The sequence below is a fragment of the Cervus canadensis genome, chromosome 7 (assembly GCF_019320065.1).
Source record: "Cervus canadensis isolate Bull #8, Minnesota chromosome 7, ASM1932006v1, whole genome shotgun sequence".
Lineage (NCBI taxonomy): Eukaryota > Metazoa > Chordata > Mammalia > Artiodactyla > Cervidae > Cervus > Cervus canadensis.
This window is the reverse complement of record NC_057392.1, coordinates 34992492-35018476: the sequence shown is the minus strand read 5'-3', so window position 1 is coordinate 35018476 and position 25985 is coordinate 34992492. Positions and strand designations below refer to the sequence as shown.

Genomic DNA, 25985 nt, shown 5'->3' with positions numbered 1-25985 from the left:
TGTTGCTGACCAAGACTTTTTGGGATTTTGGGCAGTTGATGTCTGCCGGGAGGGTCGCAGCCAGAGATCAGCTCCCCAGAAGAGACACATGGCACACCTGAGAAGGCACACCCATTGTACACCCAGAAAACCGAGCTGCTGGGATGGGGAGGCGATAAGATGCACCGCCCACCTGGGGGTGACTGTGCTTGCCAAGCACCTGGTCACCTGAGCTGCTCAGATCTGGGAAGGGCACAAAACGCAGGTCCAACCAAGTTTGTGCCTTTGTTGAGTACCTGAGAACCTGAACCTGAGTGGCTTAGACCTGGAAAGTGCACGCAATCCAGGGCCACCTCAGACAATTCCTGGCAGAGCAACCTAGAGCCTGAGAAGTGTAGACCATGAAAGCACACACGCCGTGAGCAGGGGCAAACCCAGTGCAGCTGAAACACTGCGCGCACTCCCCACACACGCCAGTGATATTTGTTTGCAGTGCTCCTCCCTCCCCACAGCAGACTGAACAAGTGAGCCTAAAAAAGTGACTACCACTGCCCCCTTGTGTCAGGGTGGAAATTAGACACTGAAGAGACCAGCAAACAGAAGAAGCTAAAATAAACAGAACCGCTTTGGAAGTGACAGGTGCAATAGAGTAAAACCCTGTAGTTAGCTCCGACTACATAGGAAGGGCCTATAGATCTTGAGAAGTATAAGCTGGATCAAGGAACTATCTGAAAATGAACTGATCCCACATTGTCCACAACAGCTCCAGAGAAAGTCCTAGATATATTTTTATTATCACTTTTTAAATTAAAATTTTTTAAAAAAATTTTAAGTCCTCTATTACTCCTTTATCATTTTTATAACCTATTGCCGCTGCTGCTGTTAAGTCGCTTCAGTCGTGTCCGACTCTTGTGTGACCCCAGAGATGGCAGCCCACCAGCCTCTGCCGTCCCTGGGATTCTCCAGGCAAGAATACTGGAGTGGGTTGCCATTTCCTTCTCCAATGCATGAAAGTGAAAAGTGAAAGTGAAGTCGCTCAGTTATGTCCGACTCTTCGCAACCCCATGGATTGCAGCCTACCAGGCTCCTCCATCCATGGGATTTTCCAGGCAAGAATACTGGAGTGGGGTGCCATTGCCTTCTCCTTATAACCTACTATTACCTTGCAAAAAAAAAAAGACCCCATTTCTAAAGAAAACTTATATATATATATACATATATATAAAATTTTTGTGAGTGTTTTGTTTTTTTAATATTGTATTTTTGAGAATCTAACCTCTACTCTAGATTTTTAGTCTTTGCTTTTTGGTATTTGTTACCAATTTAGTACCTTTAAGAACCCAATCTTCAGTACCTATTTTTACTTGGGAGCGAGATTACTGGCTTGATTTCTCTCTCCCCCTTTTGACTCTCCTTTTTCTCCACAAGGTTGCCTCTATCTCCTCCCTCCCCCTTCTCTTCTCTACCCAACTCTGTGAATCTCTTTGTGTGTTCTGGATTGTGGCGAACACTTAGGGAACTGATTACTGGCTGGATCTGTCTCTCTCCTTTTGATTCCCCCTCTTCTCCTCCTGGTCACCTCTATCTCCCTCCTCCCTCTTCTCTATGTAACTATGTACCTCTCCGGGTGTCCCTCACTGTGGAGAAACTTTTCATCATTAACCTAGATGTTTTATCATCAGTGCTGTATAGATGGAGAAGTCTTGAGGCTACTCTAAGAATAAGACTGAAAACCAGAGGCAGGAGGCTTAAGTCCAAAACCTGAGAACACCAGAGAACTCTTGACTACAGGGAACATTAATAAGAGCTCATCAAAAGCCTCCATACCTACACTGAAACCAAACACCACCCAAGAGCCAACAAGTTCCAGAGCAGGATATACCATGCAAATTCTCCAACAACACAGGAACATAGCCCTGAGCTTCAAAATACAGGCTGCCCAAAGTCACACCAAACCCACTGATATCTCAAAACTCACTACTGGACACTTCATTGCACTCCAGAGAGAAGAAATCCAGTTCCACCCACAAGAACACCGACACAAGCTTCCCTAACCTGGAAACCTTGACAAGCCACCTGTCCAACCCCACCCACAGTGAGGAAGCTCCACAATAAAGAGGAACCACAAACTGCCAGAATACAGAAAAGCCACCCCAAACACAGCATTATAAACAAGATGAAAAGGCAGATAAATACCCAGCAGGTAAAGGAACAGGATAAATGCCCAGCAAACCAAACCAAAGAGGAAGAGATAGGGAATCTACCTGATAAAGAATTCAGAATAATGATAGTGAAAATGATCCAAAATCTTGAAAACAAAATGGAGTTACAGATAAATAGCCTGGAGACAAGGATTGAGAAGATGCAAGAAATGTTTAACAAGGACCTAGAAGAAATAAAAAAGAGTCAATATATAATGAATAATGCAATAAATGAGATAAAAGGCACTCGGGAGGGAACCAACAGTAGAATAATGGAGGCAGAAGATAGGATAAGTGAGGTAGAAGAGAGAATGGTAGAAATAAATGAAGCAGAGAGGAAAAAAGAATTAAAAGAAATGAGGACAACCTCAGAGACCTCTGGGACAATGTTAAACATCCCAACATTCGAATCATAGAGTCCCAGAAGAGAAAAACAAAAAGAAAGACCATGAGAAAATACTCGAGGAGATAATAGTTGAAAACTTCCCTAAAATGGGGAAGGAAAAGTCACACAAGTCCAAGAAACCCAGAGAGTCCCAAACAGTATAAATCCAAGGTGAAACACCCCAAGACACATATTAATCAAATTAACAAAGATCAAACACAAAGAACAAATATTAAAAGCAGCAAGGGAGAAACAACAAATAACACACAAAGGGATTCCCATAAGGATAACAGCTGATCTTTCAATAGAAACTCTTCAGGCCAGAAGGGAATGGCAGGACGTACTTAAAGTAATGAAAGAGAAAAACCTACAGCCCAGATTACTGTACCCAGCAAGGATCTCATTCAAATATGAAGGAGAAATCAAAAGCTTTACAGACAAGCAATAGCTGAGAGAATTCAGCACCACCAAATCAGCTCTCCAACAAATGCTAAAGGATCTTCTCTAGACAGGAAACACAGAAAGGGTGTATAAACTCGAACCCAAAACAACAAAGTAAATGGCAATGGGATCATACTTATCAATAATTACCTTAAGTGTAAATGGGTTGAATGCCCCAACCAAAAGACAAAGACTGGCTGAATGGATACAAAAACAAGACCCCTATATATGTTGTCTACAAGAGACCCACCTCAAAACAAGGGACACATACATAATGAAAGTGAAGGGCTGAAAAAAGATATTCCTCACAAATAGAGACCAAAAGAAAGCCGGAGTAACAATACTCATATCAGATAAAATAGACTTTAAAATAAAGTCTGTGAACAGAGACAAAGAAGGATGCTACACAACGATCAAAGGATCAATCCAAGAAGAAGATATAACAATTATAAATATATATGCACACAACATAGGAACACCACAATATGTAAGGCAAATGCTAACAAGTATGGAAGGGAAAATTAACAATAGCACAATAACAGGGGGAGACTTTAATGCCCAACTCACACTTACAGATAGATCAACTAAACAGAAAATTAACAAGGAAACACAAACTTTAAATGATACAATAGACCAGTTAGACCTAATTGATATCTATAGGACATTTTGCCCCAAAGCAATGGATTTCACCTTTTTCTCAAGTGCACATGGAATCTTCTCCAGGATAGATCACATCCTGGGCCATAAACCTGGTCTTGGTAAATTTAAAAGAATTGAAATCATTGCAAGCATCTTTTCTGACCACAATGCAGTAAGATTAGACATCAATTACAGGAGAAAAACTATTAAAAATTCAAACATATGGAGGCTGAACAACATGCTGCTGAATAACCAACAAATCACAGAAGAAATAAAAAAAAGAAATCAAAATATGCATAGAAATGAATGAAAATGAAAACAAAACAACCCAAAACCTATGGGACACTGTAAAAGAGTGCTACGGGGAAGGTTCACAGCAATACAGGCTTACCTCAAGAAACAAGAAAAAAGTCAAATAAATAACCTAACTTTACACCTAAAGCAACTAGAAAAGGAAGAAATGAAGAAGCCCAGGGTTAGTAGAAGGAAGGAAATCTTAAAAATTAGGGCAGAAATAAATGCAAAAGAAACAAAATAGACCATAGCAAAAATCGATAAAGCCAAAAGCTGGTTCTTTGAGAAGATAAATAAAATTGACAAACCATTAGCCAGACTCATCAAGAAACAAAGGGAGAAGAATCAAAACAACAAAATTAGAAATGAAAATGGAGAGATCACAACAGACAACACAGAAATACAAAGGGTCATAAGAGACTACTATTAGTAACTATATGCCAATAAAATGGACAATTTGGAAGAAATGGATAAATTCTTAGAAAAGTACAACTTTCCAAAACTGAACCATGAAGAAGTAGAAAATCTTAAAAGACCCACCACAAGCACAGAAACTGATACTGTAATCAGAAATCTTCCAGCAAACAAAAGCCCAGGACCAGATGGCTTCACAGATGAATTCTACCAAAAATTTAGAGAAAAGCTAACACCTATCCTACTCAAACTCTTCCAGAATTGCAGAAGAACGTAAACTTCCAAACTCATTCTACGAGGTCACCATCACTCTAATACCAAAATCAGACAAAGATGCCACACACACACAAAAAGAAAACTACAGGCCAATATCACTGATGAACATAGATGCAAAAATTCTTAACAAAATTCTAGCAAACAGAATCCAACAACATATTAAAAAGATCATACATCATGAACAACTGGGCTTTATCCCAGGGATGCAAGAATTCTTCAATATCTACAAATCAATCAATGTAATACACCACATTAACAAATTGAAAGATAAAACCATATGATTATCTCAATAGATGCAGAGAAAGCCTTTAACAAAATTCAACATCCATTTGTGATAACCCTCCAGAAAGCAGGCATAGAAGGAACATACCTCAACATAATAAAAGCTATATATGACAAAGCCACAGCAAACATTATCCTCAATGGTGAAAAATTGAAAGCATTTCCCCTAAAGTCAGAAACAAGACAAGGGCGCCCACTCTCACCACTACTATTCAACATAGTTTTGGAAGTTTTGTCCATAGCAATCAGAGCAGAAAAAGAAATCAAAGGAATCCAGATTGGAAAAGAAGAAGTCAAACTCTCACTGTTTGCAGATAACATGATCCTCTACATAGAAAACCCTAAAGACTCCACCAGAAAATTACTAGAGCTAATCAATGAATATATTAAAGTTGCAGGATATAAAATTAACACACAGAAATCCCTTGCATTCCTATACACTAACAATGAGAAAACAGAGAAATTAAGGAAACAATTCCATTCACCATTGCAATGAAAAGAATAATGTACTTAGGAATACACCTACCTAAAGAAACAAAAGACCTATATATAGAAAACTATAAAACACTGATGAAAGAAATAAAAGAGGACACAAATACATGGAGAAATATACCATGTTCATGGATTGGAAGAATCAATATAATGAAAATGAGTATACCTCCCAAAGCAATCTATAGATTCAATGCAATCCTTATTAAGCTACCAACGGTATTTTTCGCGGAACTAGAACAAATAATTTTACAATTTGTATGGAAATACAAAAAACCTCGAATAGCCAAAGCAATCTTCAAAAAGAGGAATGGAACTGGAGGATCAACCTGTCTGACTTCAGGCTGTACTAAAAAGCCACAGTCATCAAGACAGTATGGTACTGGCACAAAGACAGAAATATAGATCAATGGAACCAAACAGAAAGCCCAGAGATAAATCCACTCACCTATGGATACCTTATCTTCGACAAACGAGGCAAGAATATACAATGGAGAAAAGACAATCTCTTTAACAAGTGGTGCTGGGAAAACTGGTCAACCACTTGTAAAAGAATGAAACTAGAACACTTTCTAACACCATACACAAAAATAAACTCAACCTGGATTAAAGATCTAAATGTAAGACCAGAAACTATAAAACTCCTAGAGGAAACATAGGCAAAACACTCTGACATAAAACAGCAGGATCCTCTATGACCCACCTCCCAGAGTATTGAAATAAAGGCAAAAAAAAAAAAAAAAAAAACCAAACAAAACAAAAACAAAAACAAATGGGACCTATTTAAACTTAAAAGCTTTTGCACAATGATGGAAACTATAAGCAAGGTGAAAAGACAGCCTTCAGAATGGGAGAAAATAATAGCAAATGACAAAGAATTAATCTCAAAAATATACAAGCAACTCTTGCAGCTCAATTCCAGAAAAATAAATGACCCAATCAAAAAAATGGGCCAAAGATCTAAATAGACATTTCTCCAAAGAAGACATACAGATGGCTAACAAACACATGAAAAGATGCTCAACATCACTCATTATCAGAGAAATGCAAATCAAAACCACAGTGAAGTTCTATCTCACACCAGTCAGAATGGCTGCTATCTGAAAGTCTACAAGCAATAAATGCTGGAGAGGGTGTGGAGAAAAGGGAACCCTCTTACACTGTTGGTGGGAATGCAAAGTAGTACAGCCACTATGGAGGACAGTGTGGAGATTCCTTAGAAAACTGGAAATAGAACTGCCATATGACCCAGCAATCTCACTTCTGGGCATACACACTGAGGAAGTCAGATTTGAAAGAGACACGTATAACCCCACATTCATCGCAGCACTGTTTATAATAGCCAGGACATGGAAATAACCTAGATGCCCACCAGCAGACAAATGGATAAGAAAGCTGTTGTACATATACACAATGGAATATTACTCAGCCATTAAAAAGAATACATTTGATTCAGTTCTAATGAGGTGGATGAAACTGGAGCCTATTATACAGAGTGAAGTAAGCCAGAAAGAAAAATACCAATACAGTATACTAACACACATATATGGAATTTAGAAAGATGGTAACGATAACCCTATATGTGAGACAGTAAAAGAGGCACAGATGTATAGAACAGTCTTTTGGACTCTGTGGGAGAGGGGGAGGGTGGGATGATTTGGGAGAACGACATTGAAACATGTGTATTATCATATGTGAAACAAATCACCAGTCCAGGTTCAATGCATGAGACGGTGCTCAGGGCTGGTGCACTGGGATGACTCAGAGGGATAGGATGGGGAGGGAGGTGGGAGGGAGGCTCAGGATGGGGAACACATGTAAATCCATGGCTGATTCATGTCAATGTATGGCAAAACCACTACAATATTGTAAAGTAATTAGCCTCCAATTAAAATAAATAAATTTTAATATTAAAAAAAAAATATGTGAAAGATTACCACTAGTTTGTGAGTGGTCTCAAATCCTTGGCCAGGCCAGAGGACTGCCTAGCTAAGGCCTGTTGTTGTTAGGAGTGATGAGAGTTCATGCAACTCCTCACCAATATTTCTTAGAAATATATCTTTGATAGCAATTTCTAAGGAGGCAAGCAGCAAGAAGGATGGAAAGTAGGGATGAAGGCACCTTAGGATTCCATGTATTAGCACCTTGACCCTTTGTCTTCTGTGCTTTATAAAATAATTATTGATGGATTCTGTTCTGTGGGGTTCAAGGGGTAAAGATAAATAGGACATGGTCCTGCCCTTGGGAAACTTCCTCATATCATGAGGGAGAGAGGTACACAAACAACTGTAGTAGAATAGAGTTCTAGTGTCTTGAAACATGCAAAAGTTACTAATTATCTAACAAACATATTTAATGCTTATTAGCTTTAGGGTTGCCAGATATTACATGGGACATGCTTGTACTAAAGATAAACTTGCTGATTATCTGAAATTCAAATTTAGCCATGCACCCTGGATTTAAAGCTTTTTTACCTAGTTTTACTGAGATATAATTAACATGCAGCACTGTATAATTTAAGGTACATAGCATAGTGATTTGATTTGCATGTATCATAAAATGATTGCCATGATAAGTTCATTTAATATTCATTCTGTTTTTTATTTGAAAAATCTGGAAACCTGATTATTCCATACCAGGCACCATTCTAAGTGACCACCTTATAAAATAAGTGCTCTTAATAATTTGCATTTTACATTAAAAAAAAAAAAATCCGTGGCAGGGAGAGGTTAGGTAACTTATTTGCAGTCATATAATTAGAGGTGGAACAGGATCTGGACTCAGGCAGTTGGGTCCAAGCTCTTAACCATTAAACTACACCAGCAAACAAGGTTAAGGTATAGTTCAGAGACAGTGACACTAACCCTGTTTGATTCATTTGCCAGCTCTGTGCCTTTACCACACAGATGCTGTAGAAAACCAGCCTTGTTTTGAAACCACGACCATAGTTCTCATATCTCAGAGTGCTCACACTGTAGGCTGGTTCCACTTTCTCACTTTCCAAATGATCACTAATTCTTCTCCCATCAGTCATTTTCACTTTCCCTCAATTTCTAGTCATAACCTAACCTCACATTTTCTTTTCTTTTTGTTTCTGTTTTGTTGTTTTTGTTTGTGCTGTGTGGCTTTCGGGATCTTAGATCCCCTGTCAGGAATTTAACACAGGCCGTCGTGGTGAAAGCACCGAGTCCTAACCACTGGATTGCCAGGTTATTCCCATCTCACATTTCACTGAGGAAATAAAAACAATCAGATGGAATTTCCTTATCTTGTCTTAGATCTCATGTTCTGTGGGGATCCATACAAGTTTGTCTGCTACTGTTAACAATTGGTGAATCGTCTGTTACATCTTTCCAAGGACACTATTCCAAATGGCCTCTTGATCCCATCCCTTCTCACATTCTCAAAGGTTTTACTTCTGAAATAAATGAGCTGGTCTCCTGTATCTTCATCCTCTCTCTGTTTACTCACTTCTTATCATCAGCACATAAACATGCTCCTAGTACTTATCAACTTTAAATTTTTTCTTTAACATCCTTTCTTCTCATCCATTGCTCCTTTATAGGAAAACTTCTTGAAAGAGTTGTGTGTAACCATTGGCTTCATTTCTTCATCTCCTATTTGGTCTTTAACTCATTCCAGTTGGGTTTTTATCTTCACTATTTCACATCATCAAAGATTTCCATACTGTAAAGCTCAGTGGCCACTTCTCTGTCCATTTGTCCTCTCAGAAGCATGTGATAGAGTTGACCTTCCGTCTTTCTTAAAGCATTTTTTGGGGGGCCTGGCTTCCATGACACCACTTTCTGCTGGCCAGGTCACTCCTTTTTAGCTTCTCTTGCTGGCTTCTTATTTGTTGAACTAGCTTTTTACTTTGAAGAACTTGAAGATGTTTGAGTTCTTGGGCAGCCTCCTTCTTGCTAGATGCTTTCATCTAGTCCCATGGCTTTAAATATCAATTATATGTCAGCAAATCTCATGTTTATCTCTAGTCTTGACCTCTCCTCTCATATTCAGCCTTGAACATCCAACTTGACATCCCTACTTGTCACCTCAAAATGAATATGTCCAAAATAGAACTTTAAAAATCACACTTGCTCTATGCAAACTTGCTCCATCTCCATCTCAGTAAATGGAACAACCATCCACCCAGTTTCTAAGCCAAAACTCAGAGCTGTTGATGATTCTTCTTTTTCCTTTACATTTGATATTCGTATTTCGAAGTATATCTTTTGTAAGCAGCACAAAGTTAGGCTTTTTCTTTTTAATCCTGTAGTAAAATCTTTATTTTAATAGAATGCTGTGTCCATTTACATTTAATGTCGTGACTAATATATTTTAGATTAAATCTACTGTCCTGTTATTTCTATTTATCACACCAATTCCAGTTATATGTTCCCCTTTTTACCTTCTATCAGATGATTAGGTAGTCCCCCCACCCAATTTTCCTCCTCTATTAAATTATTTTATATATATATAAATTATATTATATATTATATAATATATTATTATATTATTTATTATATATAATATTATATAAATATAATATATATTATGTATTATATGTGATTCTAAAGATCATAATATATACCCTTATTTTAATATGCATGCTCAGTTGCTTCAGTCCTGTCTGACTCTTTGTGGTCCTATGTACCATAGCCATGAAATCAAAAGACGCTTGCTCCTTGGAAGAAAAGCTATGACAAACCTAGACAGCATATTAAAAAGCAGAGACATTACTTTGCTGACAAAGGTCCATCTAGTCAAAGCTATGGTTTTTCCAGTAGTCATGTATGAATATGAGAGTTGGACTAGAAAGAAAGCTGAGCACCGAAGAATTGGTGCTTTTTGAACTGTGGTGTTAGAGAAGACTCTTGAGAGGCCCATAGGCTGCAAGGAGATGAAACTAGTCTATCCTGAAGGAAATCAGTCCTGAATATTCATTGGAAGGACTGATGCTGAAGCTGAAACTCTAATACTTTGGCCACCTGATGCAAAGAACTGACTCATTGGAAAAGACTCTGATGCTGGGAATGATTGAAGGTGGGAGGAGAAGGGGATGACAGAGGATGAGATGGTTAGATGGCATCACCGACTCGATGGACATGAGTTTGAGCAAGCTCCGGGAGTTGGTGATGGACAAGGAAGCCTGACATGCTACAGTCCATGGGTTGCAAAGAGTCAGACATGACTGAGCGACTGAATTGAACTGTACCATAGCCCTCCAGGTTCCTTTGTTCATGGGGTTCTCCAGGCAAGAATACCAGAGTGGGTTGCTATTCCCTTCTCCAGGGCACCTTCCCAAACCAGGGATTGAACCTGTGTCTCTTATGTCTCCTGCATTGGCAGGTGGGTTCTTTGCCACTAGCACCACCTTTGAAACCCATAATTTCACATAAATTTATTCTTTTACTAGCTCTAGAGAAAAAAGATCTTTGGGCATTTAATGCTGTGTATCCTCCCCCACACCTCATTGTAAAATTATTTATATACACACATATATATATGTATATATGAGTTTGGGTTTTGTTTTTGCCTTATTGTGCCTATTTTGCCTTTAAGTTTTTTTTATTTCTTCTGTATATTTTCTTTTCAAAACTATATTTTTATCATCTTTTGTCTTCCATTCTACCATTTATATCTTTTTATTATTATTTCTTTGTAACCTTATGCATCTTTTTTTCTCATTGCTTTGAAGATTTTCTGTTAAAATGTGTAAATTCTTTATTTTTTTTTTACTGATGTCAAGTTGATTTACAATATTGTGCCAATCTCTGGCTATACAGCAAAATGACTTGGTTATATACATATAGATATTCCTTTTTTAAAAAAAATTATTTGCTATTATGGTTTATCACAGGATATTGAATATAGCTCCTTGTGCTATGAAGTAGGACCATGTTTGTTTATCCATCTATATATAATAGTTTATATCTGCTAATCCTACACTCTCAGCCCTTCCCTCCCCCATCCTTTTGGCAACCACAAATATGTTCTCTATCTCTGTGAGTCTGTTTCTGTTTTGTAGATAGGTTCATTTGTGTCATATTTTAGATTCTGCATATTAGTGATATAGCATGGTATTTGTTTTTCTGTTTTTGACTTCATGTCACTTAGTATCTTAAGCCCTAGTTGCATCCGTGTTGCTGCATATGGCATTATTTCATTTTTTTTATGGCTGAGTAGCATTCTGTTGTACATATATACTACATCATCTTTATACATCCATCTGTCAATGGAAATTTAGGTTGTTTCCATGTTTTGGCTATTGAATAGTGCTGCTATGAGCATAAGGTTGCATGTATCTTTTTGAATGATGGTTTTGTCTGGATATATGCCCAAGAGTGGGATTGTTGAATCATACAGCAATTCTATTTTTAGTTTTCATTGTAGTTTTGATTTGCATTTCTCAGATGGTGATTGCAGCCATGAAATTAAAAGATGCTTACTCTTTGGAAGGAAAGTTGTGACCAACCTAGATAGCATATTAAAAAACAGAGACATTACTTTGCCAACAAAGGTCCATCTGGTCAAGGCTATGGTTTTTCCAGTGGTCATGCATGGATGTGAGGGTTGGACTGTGAGGAAAGCTGAGCGCCAAAATATTGATGCTTTTGAACTATGGTGTTGGAGAAGACTCTTGAGAGTCCCTTGGAGTGCAAGGAGATCCAACCAGTCCATCCTAAAGGAGTTCAGTCCTGGGTGTTCATTGGAAGGATTGATGCTGAAGCTGAAACTCCAGTACTTTGGCCACCTCATGCGAAGAGTTGACTCATTGGAAAAGACCCTGATGCTGGCAGGGATTGGGGGCAGGAGGAGAAGGGGACGACAGAGGATGAGATGGCTGGATGGCATCACCGACTCGATGGGCATGAGTTTGAGTAAACTCCGGGAGTTGGTGATGGACAGGGAGACCTGACGTGCTGCAATTCATGGGGTCGCAAAGAGTCGGACATGACTGAATGACTGAATCGAACTGAACTGAACTGAATTAGTGATATTAAGCATCTTTTCATGTGCCTGTTGGCCATCTATATATATGTCTTCTTTGCAGAAATGTCTATTAAAGTCTTCTGCCCATTTTTTGATTGGGTTGTTTGTTTTCCTGTGTGAAGTTGTATGAGCTATTTGTATATTTTGGAGAGTAAGCCCCTGTCTGTCACATTGTTTGCAAATATTTTCTCCTATTCCATAGGCTGACTTTTTTTTTTTTTTTATTAGTTGGAGGCTAATTACTTCACAACATTTCAGTGGGTTTTGTCATACATTGATATGAATCAGCCATAGAGTTACACGTATTCCCCATCCCGATCCCCCCTCCCACCTCCCTCTCCACCCGATTCCTCTGGGTCTTCCCAGTGCACCAGGCCCGAGCACTTGTCTCATGCATCCCACCTGGGCTGGTGATCTGTTTCACCATAGATAGTATACATGCTGTTCTTTGAAACATCCCACCCTCACCTTCTCCCACAGAGTTCAAAAGTCTGTTCTGTATTTCTGTGTCTCTTTTTCTGTTTTGCATATAGGGTTATCGTTACCATCTTTCTAAATTCCATATATATGTGTTAGTATGCTGTAATGTTCTTTATCTTTCTGGCTTACTTCACTCTGTATAAGGGGCTCCAGTTTCATCCATCTCATTAGGACTGGTTCAAATGAATTCTTTTTAAAGGCTGAGTAAAATTCCATGGTGTATATGTACCACAGCTTCCTTATCCATTCATCTGCTGATGGGCATCTAGGTTGCTTCCATGTCCTGGCTATTATAAAACAGTGCTGCGATGAACATTGGGGTGCACGTGTCTCTTTCAGATCTGGTTTCCTCAGTGTGTATGCCCAGGAGTGGTATTGCTGGGTCATATGGCAGTTCTATTTCCAGTTTTTTAAGAAATCTCCACACTGTTTTCCATAGCGGCTGTACTAGTTTGCATTCCCACCAACAGTGTAAGAGGGTTCCCTTTTCTCCACACCCTCTCCAGCATTTATTGCTTGTAGACTTTTGGATAGCAGCCATCTTGACTGGTGTGTAATGGTACCTCATTGTGGTTTTGATTTGCATTTCTCTGATAATGAGTGAGGTTGAGCATCTTTTCATGTGTTTGTTAGCCATCTGTATGTCTTCTTTGGAGAAATGTCTGTTTAGTTCTTTGGCCCATTTTTTGATTGGGTCATTTATTTTTCTGGAATTGAGCTTCAGGAGTTCATAGGCTGACTTTTTATTGTTGTTTTTTATATGGTTTCCTTTGCTGTGCAAAAGCTTGTGAGTTTGATTAGGTTCCATTTGTTTTCATTATTATTATTATTTTTTTTACTTCTATTGTATTGGGAGACTGACCTAAGAAAACATTGGTATCATTTATGTCAACGAATGTTTTGCCTATGCTCTCTTCTAGGAGTTTTATGAAATTCATGTTAAAAGGTATAAATTCTTCATATATCTTGCTTGTGGGTAATTGGCATTTCTTGTACTTTAATGCATTTTATTCAGTTTTAGAAAAGTCTCAGACATTTATAAACCACAATACTGTTTCTAGTCCATATTATTGGTCTTGTGGAATTCCAAATTTGTATAAATTAATCCTTATCATTATGCCTCATACAGATCTTACACTCCTTTTTTAAAAAAATTTACATCTTTATCTTCTCTCTCCTGCCTTAGTCTATTTTTTCTGATTCTGTTTCAGTTTCATAACTCTAGCTTTGGCTGTGTCTAATTGTTTTTAAACCAATCTATTGAATTCTAATTTCTGTCATTTTATTTTTCAGTTCTAGAATTTTCATTTTTCCCACTATCTACTTTTTTATAGATCCTAGTTGACTTCTAAAATTTTCTGCCTTCAAAAGTCCTTAAATATATTAATTATAGTTATTTTGGAGTCCATTTTGGAAACACCTCTATCAATATTTCTTATAATTTTATTTCTTGGATCTGTTTTTATCTATTGATTTTCAGTCAAGACTTTGTTAATACACTTAGTTGCTTTTTTTCTTTCTCTTTAATTGAATGCTAGACTTTGTGAAAAAACTGTAGCATCAACTTGAGTTTCTGTATATTGCTATTATTGCCTGGAAATTTATTTTCAGTTCTGGTAAGCAACTAGAAACTCTAGGTCAGTTTCATCCAGTCAGTGACTGAGATGACTTGAAATTAGGTTTTACTTTCTGTGAGGACCAGTCTGTTTCTAGTTTATTCATACATGTGGGATTGCAATGGAAAGCCCAGTGGAAGGTGTGTTTACAATGGCTCCTTCTTCTTGGAGAACCCTGGGAATTCTTTGCCTTTTTCTAAGCCCATGAGACTACAGATTGCTCAGGTTCTTAATTTCTCAGCTGCCTTTTTCAAGATTAGCAATTGCCTTAGGGAGAAAAAAAAAATGTCCTAGACTGGAAATCTCTGAAAACCATGATCTACAAAACTCTATTATTAAATACTACTTATACTAAATAATCCTTGAAATAAAATGGAATTCAGTATGTAGATAGAAGTGATATCTCTCTTGTGTTTTAAGTGGGAACAAATCATTGAAGATATTTTATTTTTATAATTGTATGGCTGAATATAAATGAATAATAGACATGCTTTATAAAACTTATCTATAATCATAGAAATTATATAAAATACATGTTTTAAGACATCTCTTGTATGTGTTAAAATTTGAAATTATCAAAAACTCCTCATGTGGTCATATGTGTCTTATGTTCAGGTACTATCTTCTATGTTGTTTCACTCTTTTTTAGGGTGGCTATGATTCTGGTTTTCTATATCACTGTGAATTCCCTCCAGATGACAAAAGCAGTGATAACACAGTAAGGAAAGATGAACCTTTTGATTTCCGTCTTCTTGAGGATACAGAGGATAATCCCATCACAACTATCACTTTCAGGTGACCAGAATTTCATAATTCTTAAAAAAAAAACTGCATCCCATTATTGTCTGTTTTTTCCATCATGAGTTACCATTTCTAAAGATCTGTCCAAATGGAGGAATACTCAAATTTTTAAATTTTTAGTTAAATAAAATGGCTAAAGTAGAGTCAAAGCTAATCCTGAAACTACTTCAACCCTTCTACCAAACATTCTGTCAGAATTTATTACACAACTGAATTGTATCAATTTTCTTTTTGTTACTTAGGAGGAAGCTACTGCATGGTCAGATAACAAAAGTTCCACGTTACAATGGTTCTGGAGAAATCACAAATTGAATAATTGAGAATTAAGCATATATGCTGATCATTCTTTTAAAGACCAAATATAATAGCTCCAGATTTCAAATTGTCTTTTTGTCCTTCTACCCTTTTGTATTAGTTTACTAGAGCTGCCATAGTTTTTTAGGGCTTCAGCATCTGAATTTTGTGGGGACACAATTTACTCCATAACATCTTTGTTGTTAAAACTTTAGCTGTTTGTCGATTAATTTAAAATTAAACATTTTCAGATTAATATGAAGAACAATGTACTTTCCTTGTGTTTCATAGTATTAACCAAGAAATGATGTTTTGTGGAATGCAAAATGGAGCGATTCGAGTATATATCCTAAGTAAGAATGATCCTTCATTGACCAGCATGGAGGACTACTGGCACTTCAATATGCATGACAATAATTATGGACGTGTTAATGCCATCTCTACTAGCTTTGATGACCGCTTCTTGGTGACTGCTGGAGCAGATAGTAATATCTTTGTTTTCAACATTTTTTCTGAGTTTGAGTTAAAGAAAGTTGTGAAAGCCAAAGTGCCATCTCCCAGGGTATGTAACTGACTAATAACAGTAACAACAACTTTGCTTTAATGTTTTGGTGTTAAAATGTTCACATTCACTTAAAGATGAATTTGGATATAAATACCTTACAGTCTAATCTTCCTACCAGTATTATAATTTGGCCTTTCTGGTGTCTCTGTGATCAAATACTAAAGATACTGAATTCACCTTATTACTTTAGTCATTTGATTTATTATTTAAAGGTATAGAAGTCCCTCAAGTAAAAAGACTGTTAATTCTTCTGTCTCCATCACTTTGCAAAGTTTTGTTTTCAGGATGCACAGTTTTTTTTTCAGATATATTTTGCTTTCTATTTATTCATTCACTTATTGAAGAGGCACATGTGGGATGTATACCATAATTTGTACTTTTGAAAGGGATTGTAAAAGTATTATCGTCTTTACTATTAGAATGTGACAGTGTTATCAAAGACTCAAATTATTGTATTCTTAAAAAGAATACATTACTGACTTTGTAAAGAAGGTTAACGGTTTGGATCCCCAAATTATATCCCTTTACCCTATCACAAGACCTAAATTTTCTGTTATCAAAGTGATTCCTTTGGCTAAAATCACTAATAACTGTTACAATTGCTTGTAAAGAATGAATTGTATTCGCCCAAAGGTAAAACTCCTGTGAACACATCAGCTTCCTATTTAACAGGTAACCCATTTCAAAAGAACATGCAGAGAAGGTAGGGAAGATTTGAGCAGGTAAATTTTCATTTCTATTAACTGCAGCAAAATTTGGAGAATGAACTGTTGTCTAAAGAGATCCAGCTCAGGAAGAGAAATTTTCCAGAAGACAAAATAGATGAACAAGAAGAAAATCTTTATCCTTCTACTTAGTACCAACTCTCCGTGGAAACCCATACTGAATAGAAAAAATCCATTCCACATTTTTATAATGATCTCCTTTTATTTGTGACTGCAATTAATGTTTAAGTCGCTGAAGCAGCCTCTAAGAAGGCAAAATCAGACAGAATTGAATGTGCAAAGTACAAAAATTAAGCTCTGCACCAGTCTGAGGTTCTTAACATATTTTAGAATAACTGAGGAGCTCTTAAAAGCATTGACGCCTGAGCCCCACCCAAGAGCAATTAGGTCAGAATCTCAGAAAGTGAGTCCCAGGCATTAGTACAGATCTTCTTCAACCTATGATGCAATGGGGTTGTGTCCTGATAAGCCCATTATAAATTGAAAATATCTTAGGTTGAAAATGCATTTAATACATCTAAGCTACTTAATATCACAGCTTAGCCTAGCCTAACTTAAATGTGCTTAGAACACTTACATTGGTGTACAGTTGGGCAAAATCATCTACTGCAAAGCCTATTTTATAATAAAGTGTTGACTATATCATATAATTTGTTGAATACTGTACTGAAGTGAACATAATGGTTTTGTGGGTACAGCCAGTGGTGAGGGTACCAGTTCTTTACTCTTGTGGTTGTGTGGCTGCAGCAGCTGCCAGCATTTTGAGGGAGGATCTACTGCATGTCCTTTGCCAGGAAAAGGTCAAAATTCCAAACTTGAAGTATGCTTTCTACCAAATGCATATTGCTTTTGCACCATCATAAAGTCAAATAGTCGTTGACCATCGTAAGTCAGAGACCATCTGTATTTTTAAAAACTTGTCCCTTCCCCAGCCCCAACGGTTTTAGAGAGCAGTCAGAATTGAGAACAATCGGTGTTTTGGAACTCTTTGGAAGCACATCTGTTTAACTTATTTGCTGTAAACAGCAGATGTCAGGAGATGGTTGGCTGTTATTAGTATCAAGTCTTGCAAATTGCAACTGATATGGGAGAAGCAAGGGGCTTAGCTCTGAGAAATAAAAAAACAAAGTTCAGTCAAGTTCTGTCCTAAGTGACTAGTGGTAACTAAAATGTATTAGCTATCCCTTGTCTCTGACATTAGTCATGACTTATAACTTCACTTTATGAAAGTCATGGATCTTGTCTTATATAAATGTAATTTATATTTTATGTGTATCAAGACTAGCACTTAAAAAACCAACTTGATCAAAAGAGAATCATTTCTTTACAACAAATGACAGCAAAACAAAGACCTATGTGGTATGAAAGAGAATAGAAAATAAGTTCAATTTTACTTAAGAACTGGTTAGCTAGAAAACTAGGACTTTTTGTTCCATTCACTGGGTCATAAATCCTCTTCAGCACCCTAAGACATTTTTAAGCACAGAACTTCTATTAAACAAAGTACTTTTAAGTGATTTACTTCATGGTACTTCTTAATTTAAGCTTCCTTTCTAAAGGAGAGTCATATTTCTGATTTCATATCCTTCTCAAGGAGAGGGATTATATTATTCTGTGTATTTCCCACTGAATGTTTTTGATAAGGTCAAGTGAAACACTTAAAATTTTTAAAATATATGTATTTGAAATTTTTCATTGCATATGCATGAGGTATTTTGAAGGAAATGTATGAAAGGAATGCTTTTAAAAAAGTATTTGAAAATAAATGACCTTGAGGATTTCTTTTGCTGTATTTTTGTTAGTAACACATGAATATCAATAATTCCTATTTGGAAGTGGAATGTGATGATATTAACATTTTGCATACATGGGATTGGGTTTCTTTTTCTATTTACACCTTTAACTGAAGTAAAAACAAATATAAATTTTTTCCCTAGTTTATTTTTTTGTGAAAGTACTTTCCGGGCCTCCAATTGTTAGAAGAGAAAAACCCTCGATTTACTACTTACTGAGTCTTTTAAGGGAAATATACAATTTAAAGGGGCTAACCTTTCATTCCTTCTCCTACAGTTTGGAATAGAAACAGAGCCAATTCCAGAAGATATTGAAGATCCTAAAGCCTACAGGTATGGGGATTTTTGATCAATACCTACTAGGTCTGGGCTTTTGCAAAACACATCAACATTTTAACAAAGTTGGCCAAGCTGAATGAGTTTCCAAATTATTAGATACTAGTTTTCTTTTTGCTATTTCTATATTAAAGATATGTTACTTTTTAAATTTCTATTTTCAGTATTGAGAATGCCAGAAGAAAAAGAGAACATGACAAGTTAATGAAAGAAGTAGAAGAAATCAAGGCTGGAAAGAGAGAACAGATCAAAGCTTTAAGGAATCAATTGCAGAAACTACTACAGATGAATGAAGAATTACCCAAACATATGCAGTTTAAACGGACAGTAAGCCTCAAATAAATTTGATTTTAATTTTAACATATACTGTTTCTGAATCGAGACTGCTATTTGACCAACAAGTAGGAACACTTAAAGCCATCTTTAAATTTCCCTTGCCTGGCTGGTCAGTGTTTTGGCAGCAGCTAAACTACTATAGAACTTGTCATACAAGTTGGTTTGGATGTAGATGAGTCTCTTTGTACAAAGTTTACTTTTGGATTTAGCTAATTCACGTGCTTTTGGTAATAAGATAAATATAAATTTGAATCTGGTTATCAATCCTTATCATACCTAACCAAGTTATCTGTTGGATAGGCACATACTATATAATTTGATTCTCTCTGATTTCTTTTGTATAATTCACCAGCTCTGTTGAAAAGATAAAAGTTGGTTCATCCACAAAGTTACTAAAAAATAACAGTATATTTGTAGCTATGGGGACAGTCACCAAATTAAGCTGATTTTTTATTAAATTTTTCTCTTGTGCTTTATTGACAACCCCTTCTGAGCCACCAGGGAAGCCCAAAAAAGCTTCTCGGTGTGACCCAAATGGGACAACCACTTCTACCTGTTAGTAATTATTTTTCCCCATTTTTGTTATCTTAAATGCAATTACTATCAAGAGCCTAATAAAATAAAAGCTCAGAATTTATTTTCTTGACTATACCCATGGATTACCCAGTCCTATAATTCTAGAAGCACTTAGCCAATTTCATTAAAAAAAAAAATTGGTGAAATCACATTGATAAACTCATATTGGTGAAAAGACCAACTTAATGGTTAAAAGATGTTTGTTATTATATTAATAAAAGGGTTGACACTTGCAGAATATGGGTGACTTAATCCAAAATAAAGAACAACTGGGGCAAGTTCTGTGGCTGATCATTTTACATACATCATTACTAGAAGCACCAACACATCTGGAAAAAATAATTACTTGCAATTTAGTGTGAATGAGGGCCCTGTTATTTTTCCAGTAGTGAAGTAAAGAAACATGAGGTCCCTAAGTATTCTCATGGGGAAAATGGCCCCTTTGGTGAAGAATATTCAAGCCAGACTTGGTTTTATCAGCAAGTCCCCAAAGACATTACAGCCTTTCCTAGGTGGGGTCACAAGGGAGGGGAGGTTCAGCTGATGAACATGTGCCATGAACTTCTGCCCTGTGCACAGCTAGTTGTGTAATAGTAGTTGCTTTGGGGTAGAGAGAGTTCTTTTTTTTTTTTTTAAACTTGGTACACTCTGCAAATGTTCTGTTGACATTCATTGCTTTTTATTATGGGACAAATCTTTCAATATGTAACTCTGTTTCATCATTGTTAATTATTTCTAAGAACTTTTCTCCATATTTTGTGACAGTAAAATCAGTCTGTGGTGTCTAGAATGAGAGAGTGATATTTAGGAGAGAGTTATGATGTTGGAATGGAGGAGTTATGCATGGAATGGAGGACAAACCTTAAATATCTATATTTATGTATGAAATAGGATTGCTAAAGTCCATTGATAAAAGTACCCATTTTGGTGAACAAGTCTACTTATCTGCAGGATTTTGATCTAGATTCCAAAATTCGTGCTGAGATTGGAAAGAAAACAGCTAACAAAATTCAACGAGTGGAAAAGGAATTGGCTTGGGAAAAGGAGAAACACCAGCTTGGCCTAAAGAAGCTACAGAATAGGTAGGATCCATATTTCCTGCAAGTCAAGATGTTTATGAACAGATATTTGAATAAAGTAGTTTCCAGTGGTTTTATGGAAGTGGTCAGATAGTCGGTCTCCTACAGTACCTACTAATTCCTAAAACTCAAGTAATCCTCTCGTCACTGCTGCTGTCTCCCTGAGTTCATTCCTTTCTCATTTAAATCTGCAAAATTTTTACAAACCAAATTATGTCATATGTATTTGTTTTCAGTTTGTGACAAATTATTTATCTTATATTTAATTAACACAGTATGTATGTGTGCATGCTCAGTCGAGTCCAACTCTTTGCAACCCCATGGACTATACTCCGCTGGCCCAGGCAAGTATACTGGAAGGGGTTGCTATTCCCTTCTGCAGGGGATCTTCCCAACCTAGGGATCAAACTCACGTCTCCTATACTGAAGACAGATTCTTTACCACTAAATCACCCAGGAAGCATCAAAAACAAAGTAGAGGCAAAGGACTTGTAGTGAAAGATGACGACTTCCTATCTGATTCCTCTCATGCATTAATGTGACTTCCCAGAGACTGCTTTTACTTTCTGCCTTTTTTAGATATAATTTACATACATAAATGCATAAATCTCAATACATTTTTGTAGATATATAAACACAAATATCCACTACCTAGATTAAGAACATTTGTAGCACCCCAGAAAGTTCCCTTGTGTCCTCCTCCCACTATTTACTCTCCAAAGATGAATGTTTATCACCATAGATTAGTCGTGTCTGTGAACTTTCATATATATGGAAAGCTTCAGTATGAACTCTCTTGTATCTGGCTTTTTTTATGCAGTATCATGCCTAAGATTATCCATGTTGATGCAGGTAGCAGTTTTCATTACTTTGTGGTATTCTATTCAATGGTTATACCACAGTTTATTCATCCATTTAACTACTGATGGATATTTGAGTTGCTTCTATTTTTGGCTACAGTGAATAATGCTGCTATGAACATTCTTGTGTATATGCCTTTTGGTTGACATAAGCACTTTTTTTCCCCCTAGACTTATTTATTTGTGGCTGTGCTGGATCTTTGTTACTGTGTGCAGGCTTTCTCCAGCTGCAGTGAGCAGGCTTCCCTGGTGGCTCAGTGGTAAAGAATCTGCCTGCCAATGCAGGGGACACAGGTTCAATTGCTGATCTGGGAAGATCCCACATGCTGGAGACAACTAAGCCCTATGCCACTGTTACTGAATCAGCACTCTGGAGTCTGTGACTCGCAACTACTGTACTTACATGCCACAGCTACTGAAGCCTCCATGCCTAGACCCATGCTGAGCACTTATTTCAGTTTGCTTGCTGATATAACATTCCAAACCTTCTGTCTTTATATGGAATTCTCTCTGTCTCTTCAGATAAATTCCCTCTGTGCTCATCCAAGTTCCCTCTTTTTATAAGGATACCAGTCATGTTGGATGAGGATCCACCCTAATGATCTCATTTTAACTTGATTACCTCTGTCAAGACTTTATTCAGATAAGGTCGTATTATCTGAGCCACCTGGGATGGTTAGGACTTCAACATATTCTTTTTAGGTGACACAATTCAACCTGTAACACTCATGCTTGCCATCACTGGGCAGTGTCAGATCTCTACATTTCAGTTATTCTGTAGTAGTGTGTCAATGTGATTTAAATTGACATTTCCTGGATGAGTGACAATTTTCACTCCCTTTTCCTATACTTATTGGTTATTTGTATATCCTCTTTCATTAGATGTTTGTTCAAGTCTTTTGCTCATTTAAAACTTGGGTTGTGGTAGTCATATTCTAGATGAGACTTTTGTCATATACATGACACATGTATATAGTGACATATCCGTGCATGCATGCATGCATGTAAAATATCTTGCTCTACTCTGTAGCTTGTCTTTTCATCTTCATTATAGTGTCTTTTTGAACAGAAGTTTTTAATTTTGACAAAGTTCTGTTTACTGGTGTTTTTCTTTTCAGTTTATCAACAGTTTCACTAACTTAAAAAATAAATTTATTTGGCTGTGCCATGTCTTACTTGCAGCATGTAGGATCTAGTTCTCTGGCCAGAGTTCAAACCTGAGCCCCCTGCATTGGGAGTGTGGAGTCTTAGCCACTGGGCTACCAGAAAAGTCCCTATATTTTCCCTAACTTTTTATGGTTAGTGCTTTTACGGTAGTTAAAGATTCTTAGCCTATTTCCAGTTCATGAAATAATCCTCCATTTTCTTCTAGAAGCTCTACTGTTTTGCTGTTTTCTGTCTTGGATAATTTTTGTGGGTGCTGTAAGAGAGATCAAGTGTCTTTTGTCTCTATAGTGATATCTGGTTGACCTACTTTCATTTGCTGATAGGTACATTCTTTCCTCACTAGATTGTAGTGATGCTTGTTTCAAAAGTCAGGTAACCATTATGTTGAATCTATAAATCAACTTAGATGCAACAGACATTTAAAGGAATGATTACATAAATAAATTAAATTAAATCCTAAAGTTAAAAGATGAGGAAATGTGAACTGCTGCCAAAAAATAGCAACAATGAAATTGATGAAGAAATTTTTAAAGATAAATCTCTGTAGGCTATAAGAGGAAGGTGAACCAGAAAGTAGTATGAACTCCTGAGCTTAATATTTTTATAGAGAAAATAGAGTAATATATGATATACATTTATCATCTCCCCATCTATTATCTATATGAAATATGGAGAAACTGTGTGAAATATGAAGAAAAATGGAGAAATATGGAGAAAAATTGGAGAAGGAAATGGCAACCCACTCCAATATTCTTGCCTGGAGAATCCCATGGATGGAGGAACCTGGTAGGCTACAGTCCACGGGGTCACAAAGAGTCAGACACGACTGAGCGACTTCACTTCACTTTATATGAAATATGTATTATTTTGTATATATACTATATGAGATAATAGGAAAATGAATTGCACTTCCTCAGAGTTTAATATGATCCACTTACCATAAACTGCAGCCTATTTGAAAATTTTGACTCTTCTACATACTGGCAAAACCATGGTATGCTGTTAATAATGAGATGTTTAGTATTTTCATTAGAAAATTCTACTTTAAGTGCTATTCAACTTCCACTACATCCTTGTTGGTATATACATGGCTGAATTTTGGACTCAACATGATATAATGGTATTGTTTATCAGCATAGGACATTGTGATCTTATTTTATTGTGTAATAATTGTGTAGCATGATTGAAATGGTGACAAGTCCTTATTTTCCCCCAGATTTCGTGATTCATTGGAAAGTGATACTATTGTAGTTCATGCCATTCAGAGTGATCACAAGATATCCTCCTATAGACTCATGAAGCCCTCTAAATACTCCAAAACCAAACGGGCAAGTCAATCGGAGAGAAGACCAAGCAAATTTGAGAGGTTTGAAAAAGAAGGAACTGGAAGAAAGGATAGTCAGAGAGATACAGGTAACCTAAATGACAAGAAGGCTTTTGAGTCCATATTTATCAAAATTTCAAAATTGAATTCTCTTTTTGTGAGCAGAACCTTTGATTCCCGGTCATGTGCCTAAGGGTGGATAAGAGCACCAAGTACTACTGATCTCTTGCTTCCCTTGTCCAACTGTTCTTAAATCTGGGATGTTCTTAAATCTAGGATGCTAGTTTTCCTAGGAACTGTTTGTTCCCAGACTCGTGGGCCCCACCCCAGAGTGTAGGGCTAGAACACAACTCACACTCTTTTCCAAGGACATGTATTAAACAGAATGATGCGCTGAGAATACAGGTGTGAAAATGAATCTCTAATCCCTGCCTCCTGTGACTGCCCACAGGGTGACTGGGGTGAGAAGGAGCAAGACAGGAATTCTGGGAACAGATGTGGAGAGCCTAGTCAAGGGTAAAGGGCACTGCAGCCTGGCCAGATGTAGGCTAGAGCATATGATTCAGTACTGACATTATTACTGTTTCACTCTCTTCATTGAGAAACCTTTAATGGCTTCTTTCTGCTTCTAGGATAACTTCTGAACCCCTTATCACATATTGAATCCTTCTGCAACATATCTCTATTTTATCCCCAATAAAATACTGCTTGACTGGCACAATTAGCTTATCGTCCTGCTTGCTGCTTTCTAATTATGTCTGAAACATCCACATGCAGGTTCCTAATGAAGTGACCAATTCACTCCTCTCCTTTCTGAATTCTACCATTTTGGGGGGATCTAGATCAAATTATACTTTTAATTTTTATTGAAGTATAGTAGATTTACAGTGTTGTGTTAGTTTCAGGTATACAGCAAAGTGATTGTTTACACACACACACACACACATACACACACACATTCATTAATCAGATTCTTTTCCTTTGTAGGTTATTACAAAGGTTACGGATAGTACCCTGTGCTATGCAGTGGGTTTTTGTTGGTTATCTATTTTATATATATGAAATATGCTTTAATTATCAAATCTTTCTGTGACCACCCAGGACATGTTTAACTTATTTTTCCACAGTACCATATAATTGAAATATGAAATAAAATGGTAACCATCCATATTATTTAACATTTTTCATGTATATCTAAAGTATATCTCTATATAGCTTGGACAAAAATTGAATAATTCCTCTAGTAGGTACTTATAATTGATAAAACCAATAGTTTTATTTTAATTAATTATTACCGAAGTATAATTGACCTTCAAAACTGTGTTAGTTCCAGGTTACAGTATAGTGATTCCATATTTCTATACATCATAAAATGATTACCTGATAGGTCTAGTTATTATCTGTTACCATACAAAGTTATTACTACACTATTGACTGTTTCCTGTGGTGTCCATTTCATCCCCCTGGCTCATTTATTTTGTAAGTGGAAGTTTGTACCTCTTAATCTCCCTCACTTATTTCATCCTCTGACCCCTTCCTCTCTGGCAACCAGCTATTTGTTTTCTGTATTATGAGTCTATTTCTGTTTTGTTATGTTTATTCATTTGTTTTGATTTTTCAGGTTCCACATATAAGAGAAA

General features: G+C 36.7%; 1 protein-coding gene across 1 annotated transcript in view; it reads left to right on the top strand.

Moving 5' to 3' along the window:
* Positions 1-25985, top strand: part of CFAP44 (cilia and flagella associated protein 44) — a 145739-nt gene that overhangs the window by 63157 nt on the left and 56597 nt on the right. Inside the window, exons 18-23 of the mRNA XM_043474858.1 lie at positions 15139-15284; positions 15876-16146; positions 18945-19000; positions 19168-19330; positions 20867-20997; positions 24238-24434. Coding sequence (XP_043330793.1) covers positions 15139-15284; positions 15876-16146; positions 18945-19000; positions 19168-19330; positions 20867-20997; positions 24238-24434 — 964 coding nt within the window. The remainder of the gene's footprint in view (positions 1-15138; positions 15285-15875; positions 16147-18944; positions 19001-19167; positions 19331-20866; positions 20998-24237; positions 24435-25985) is intronic.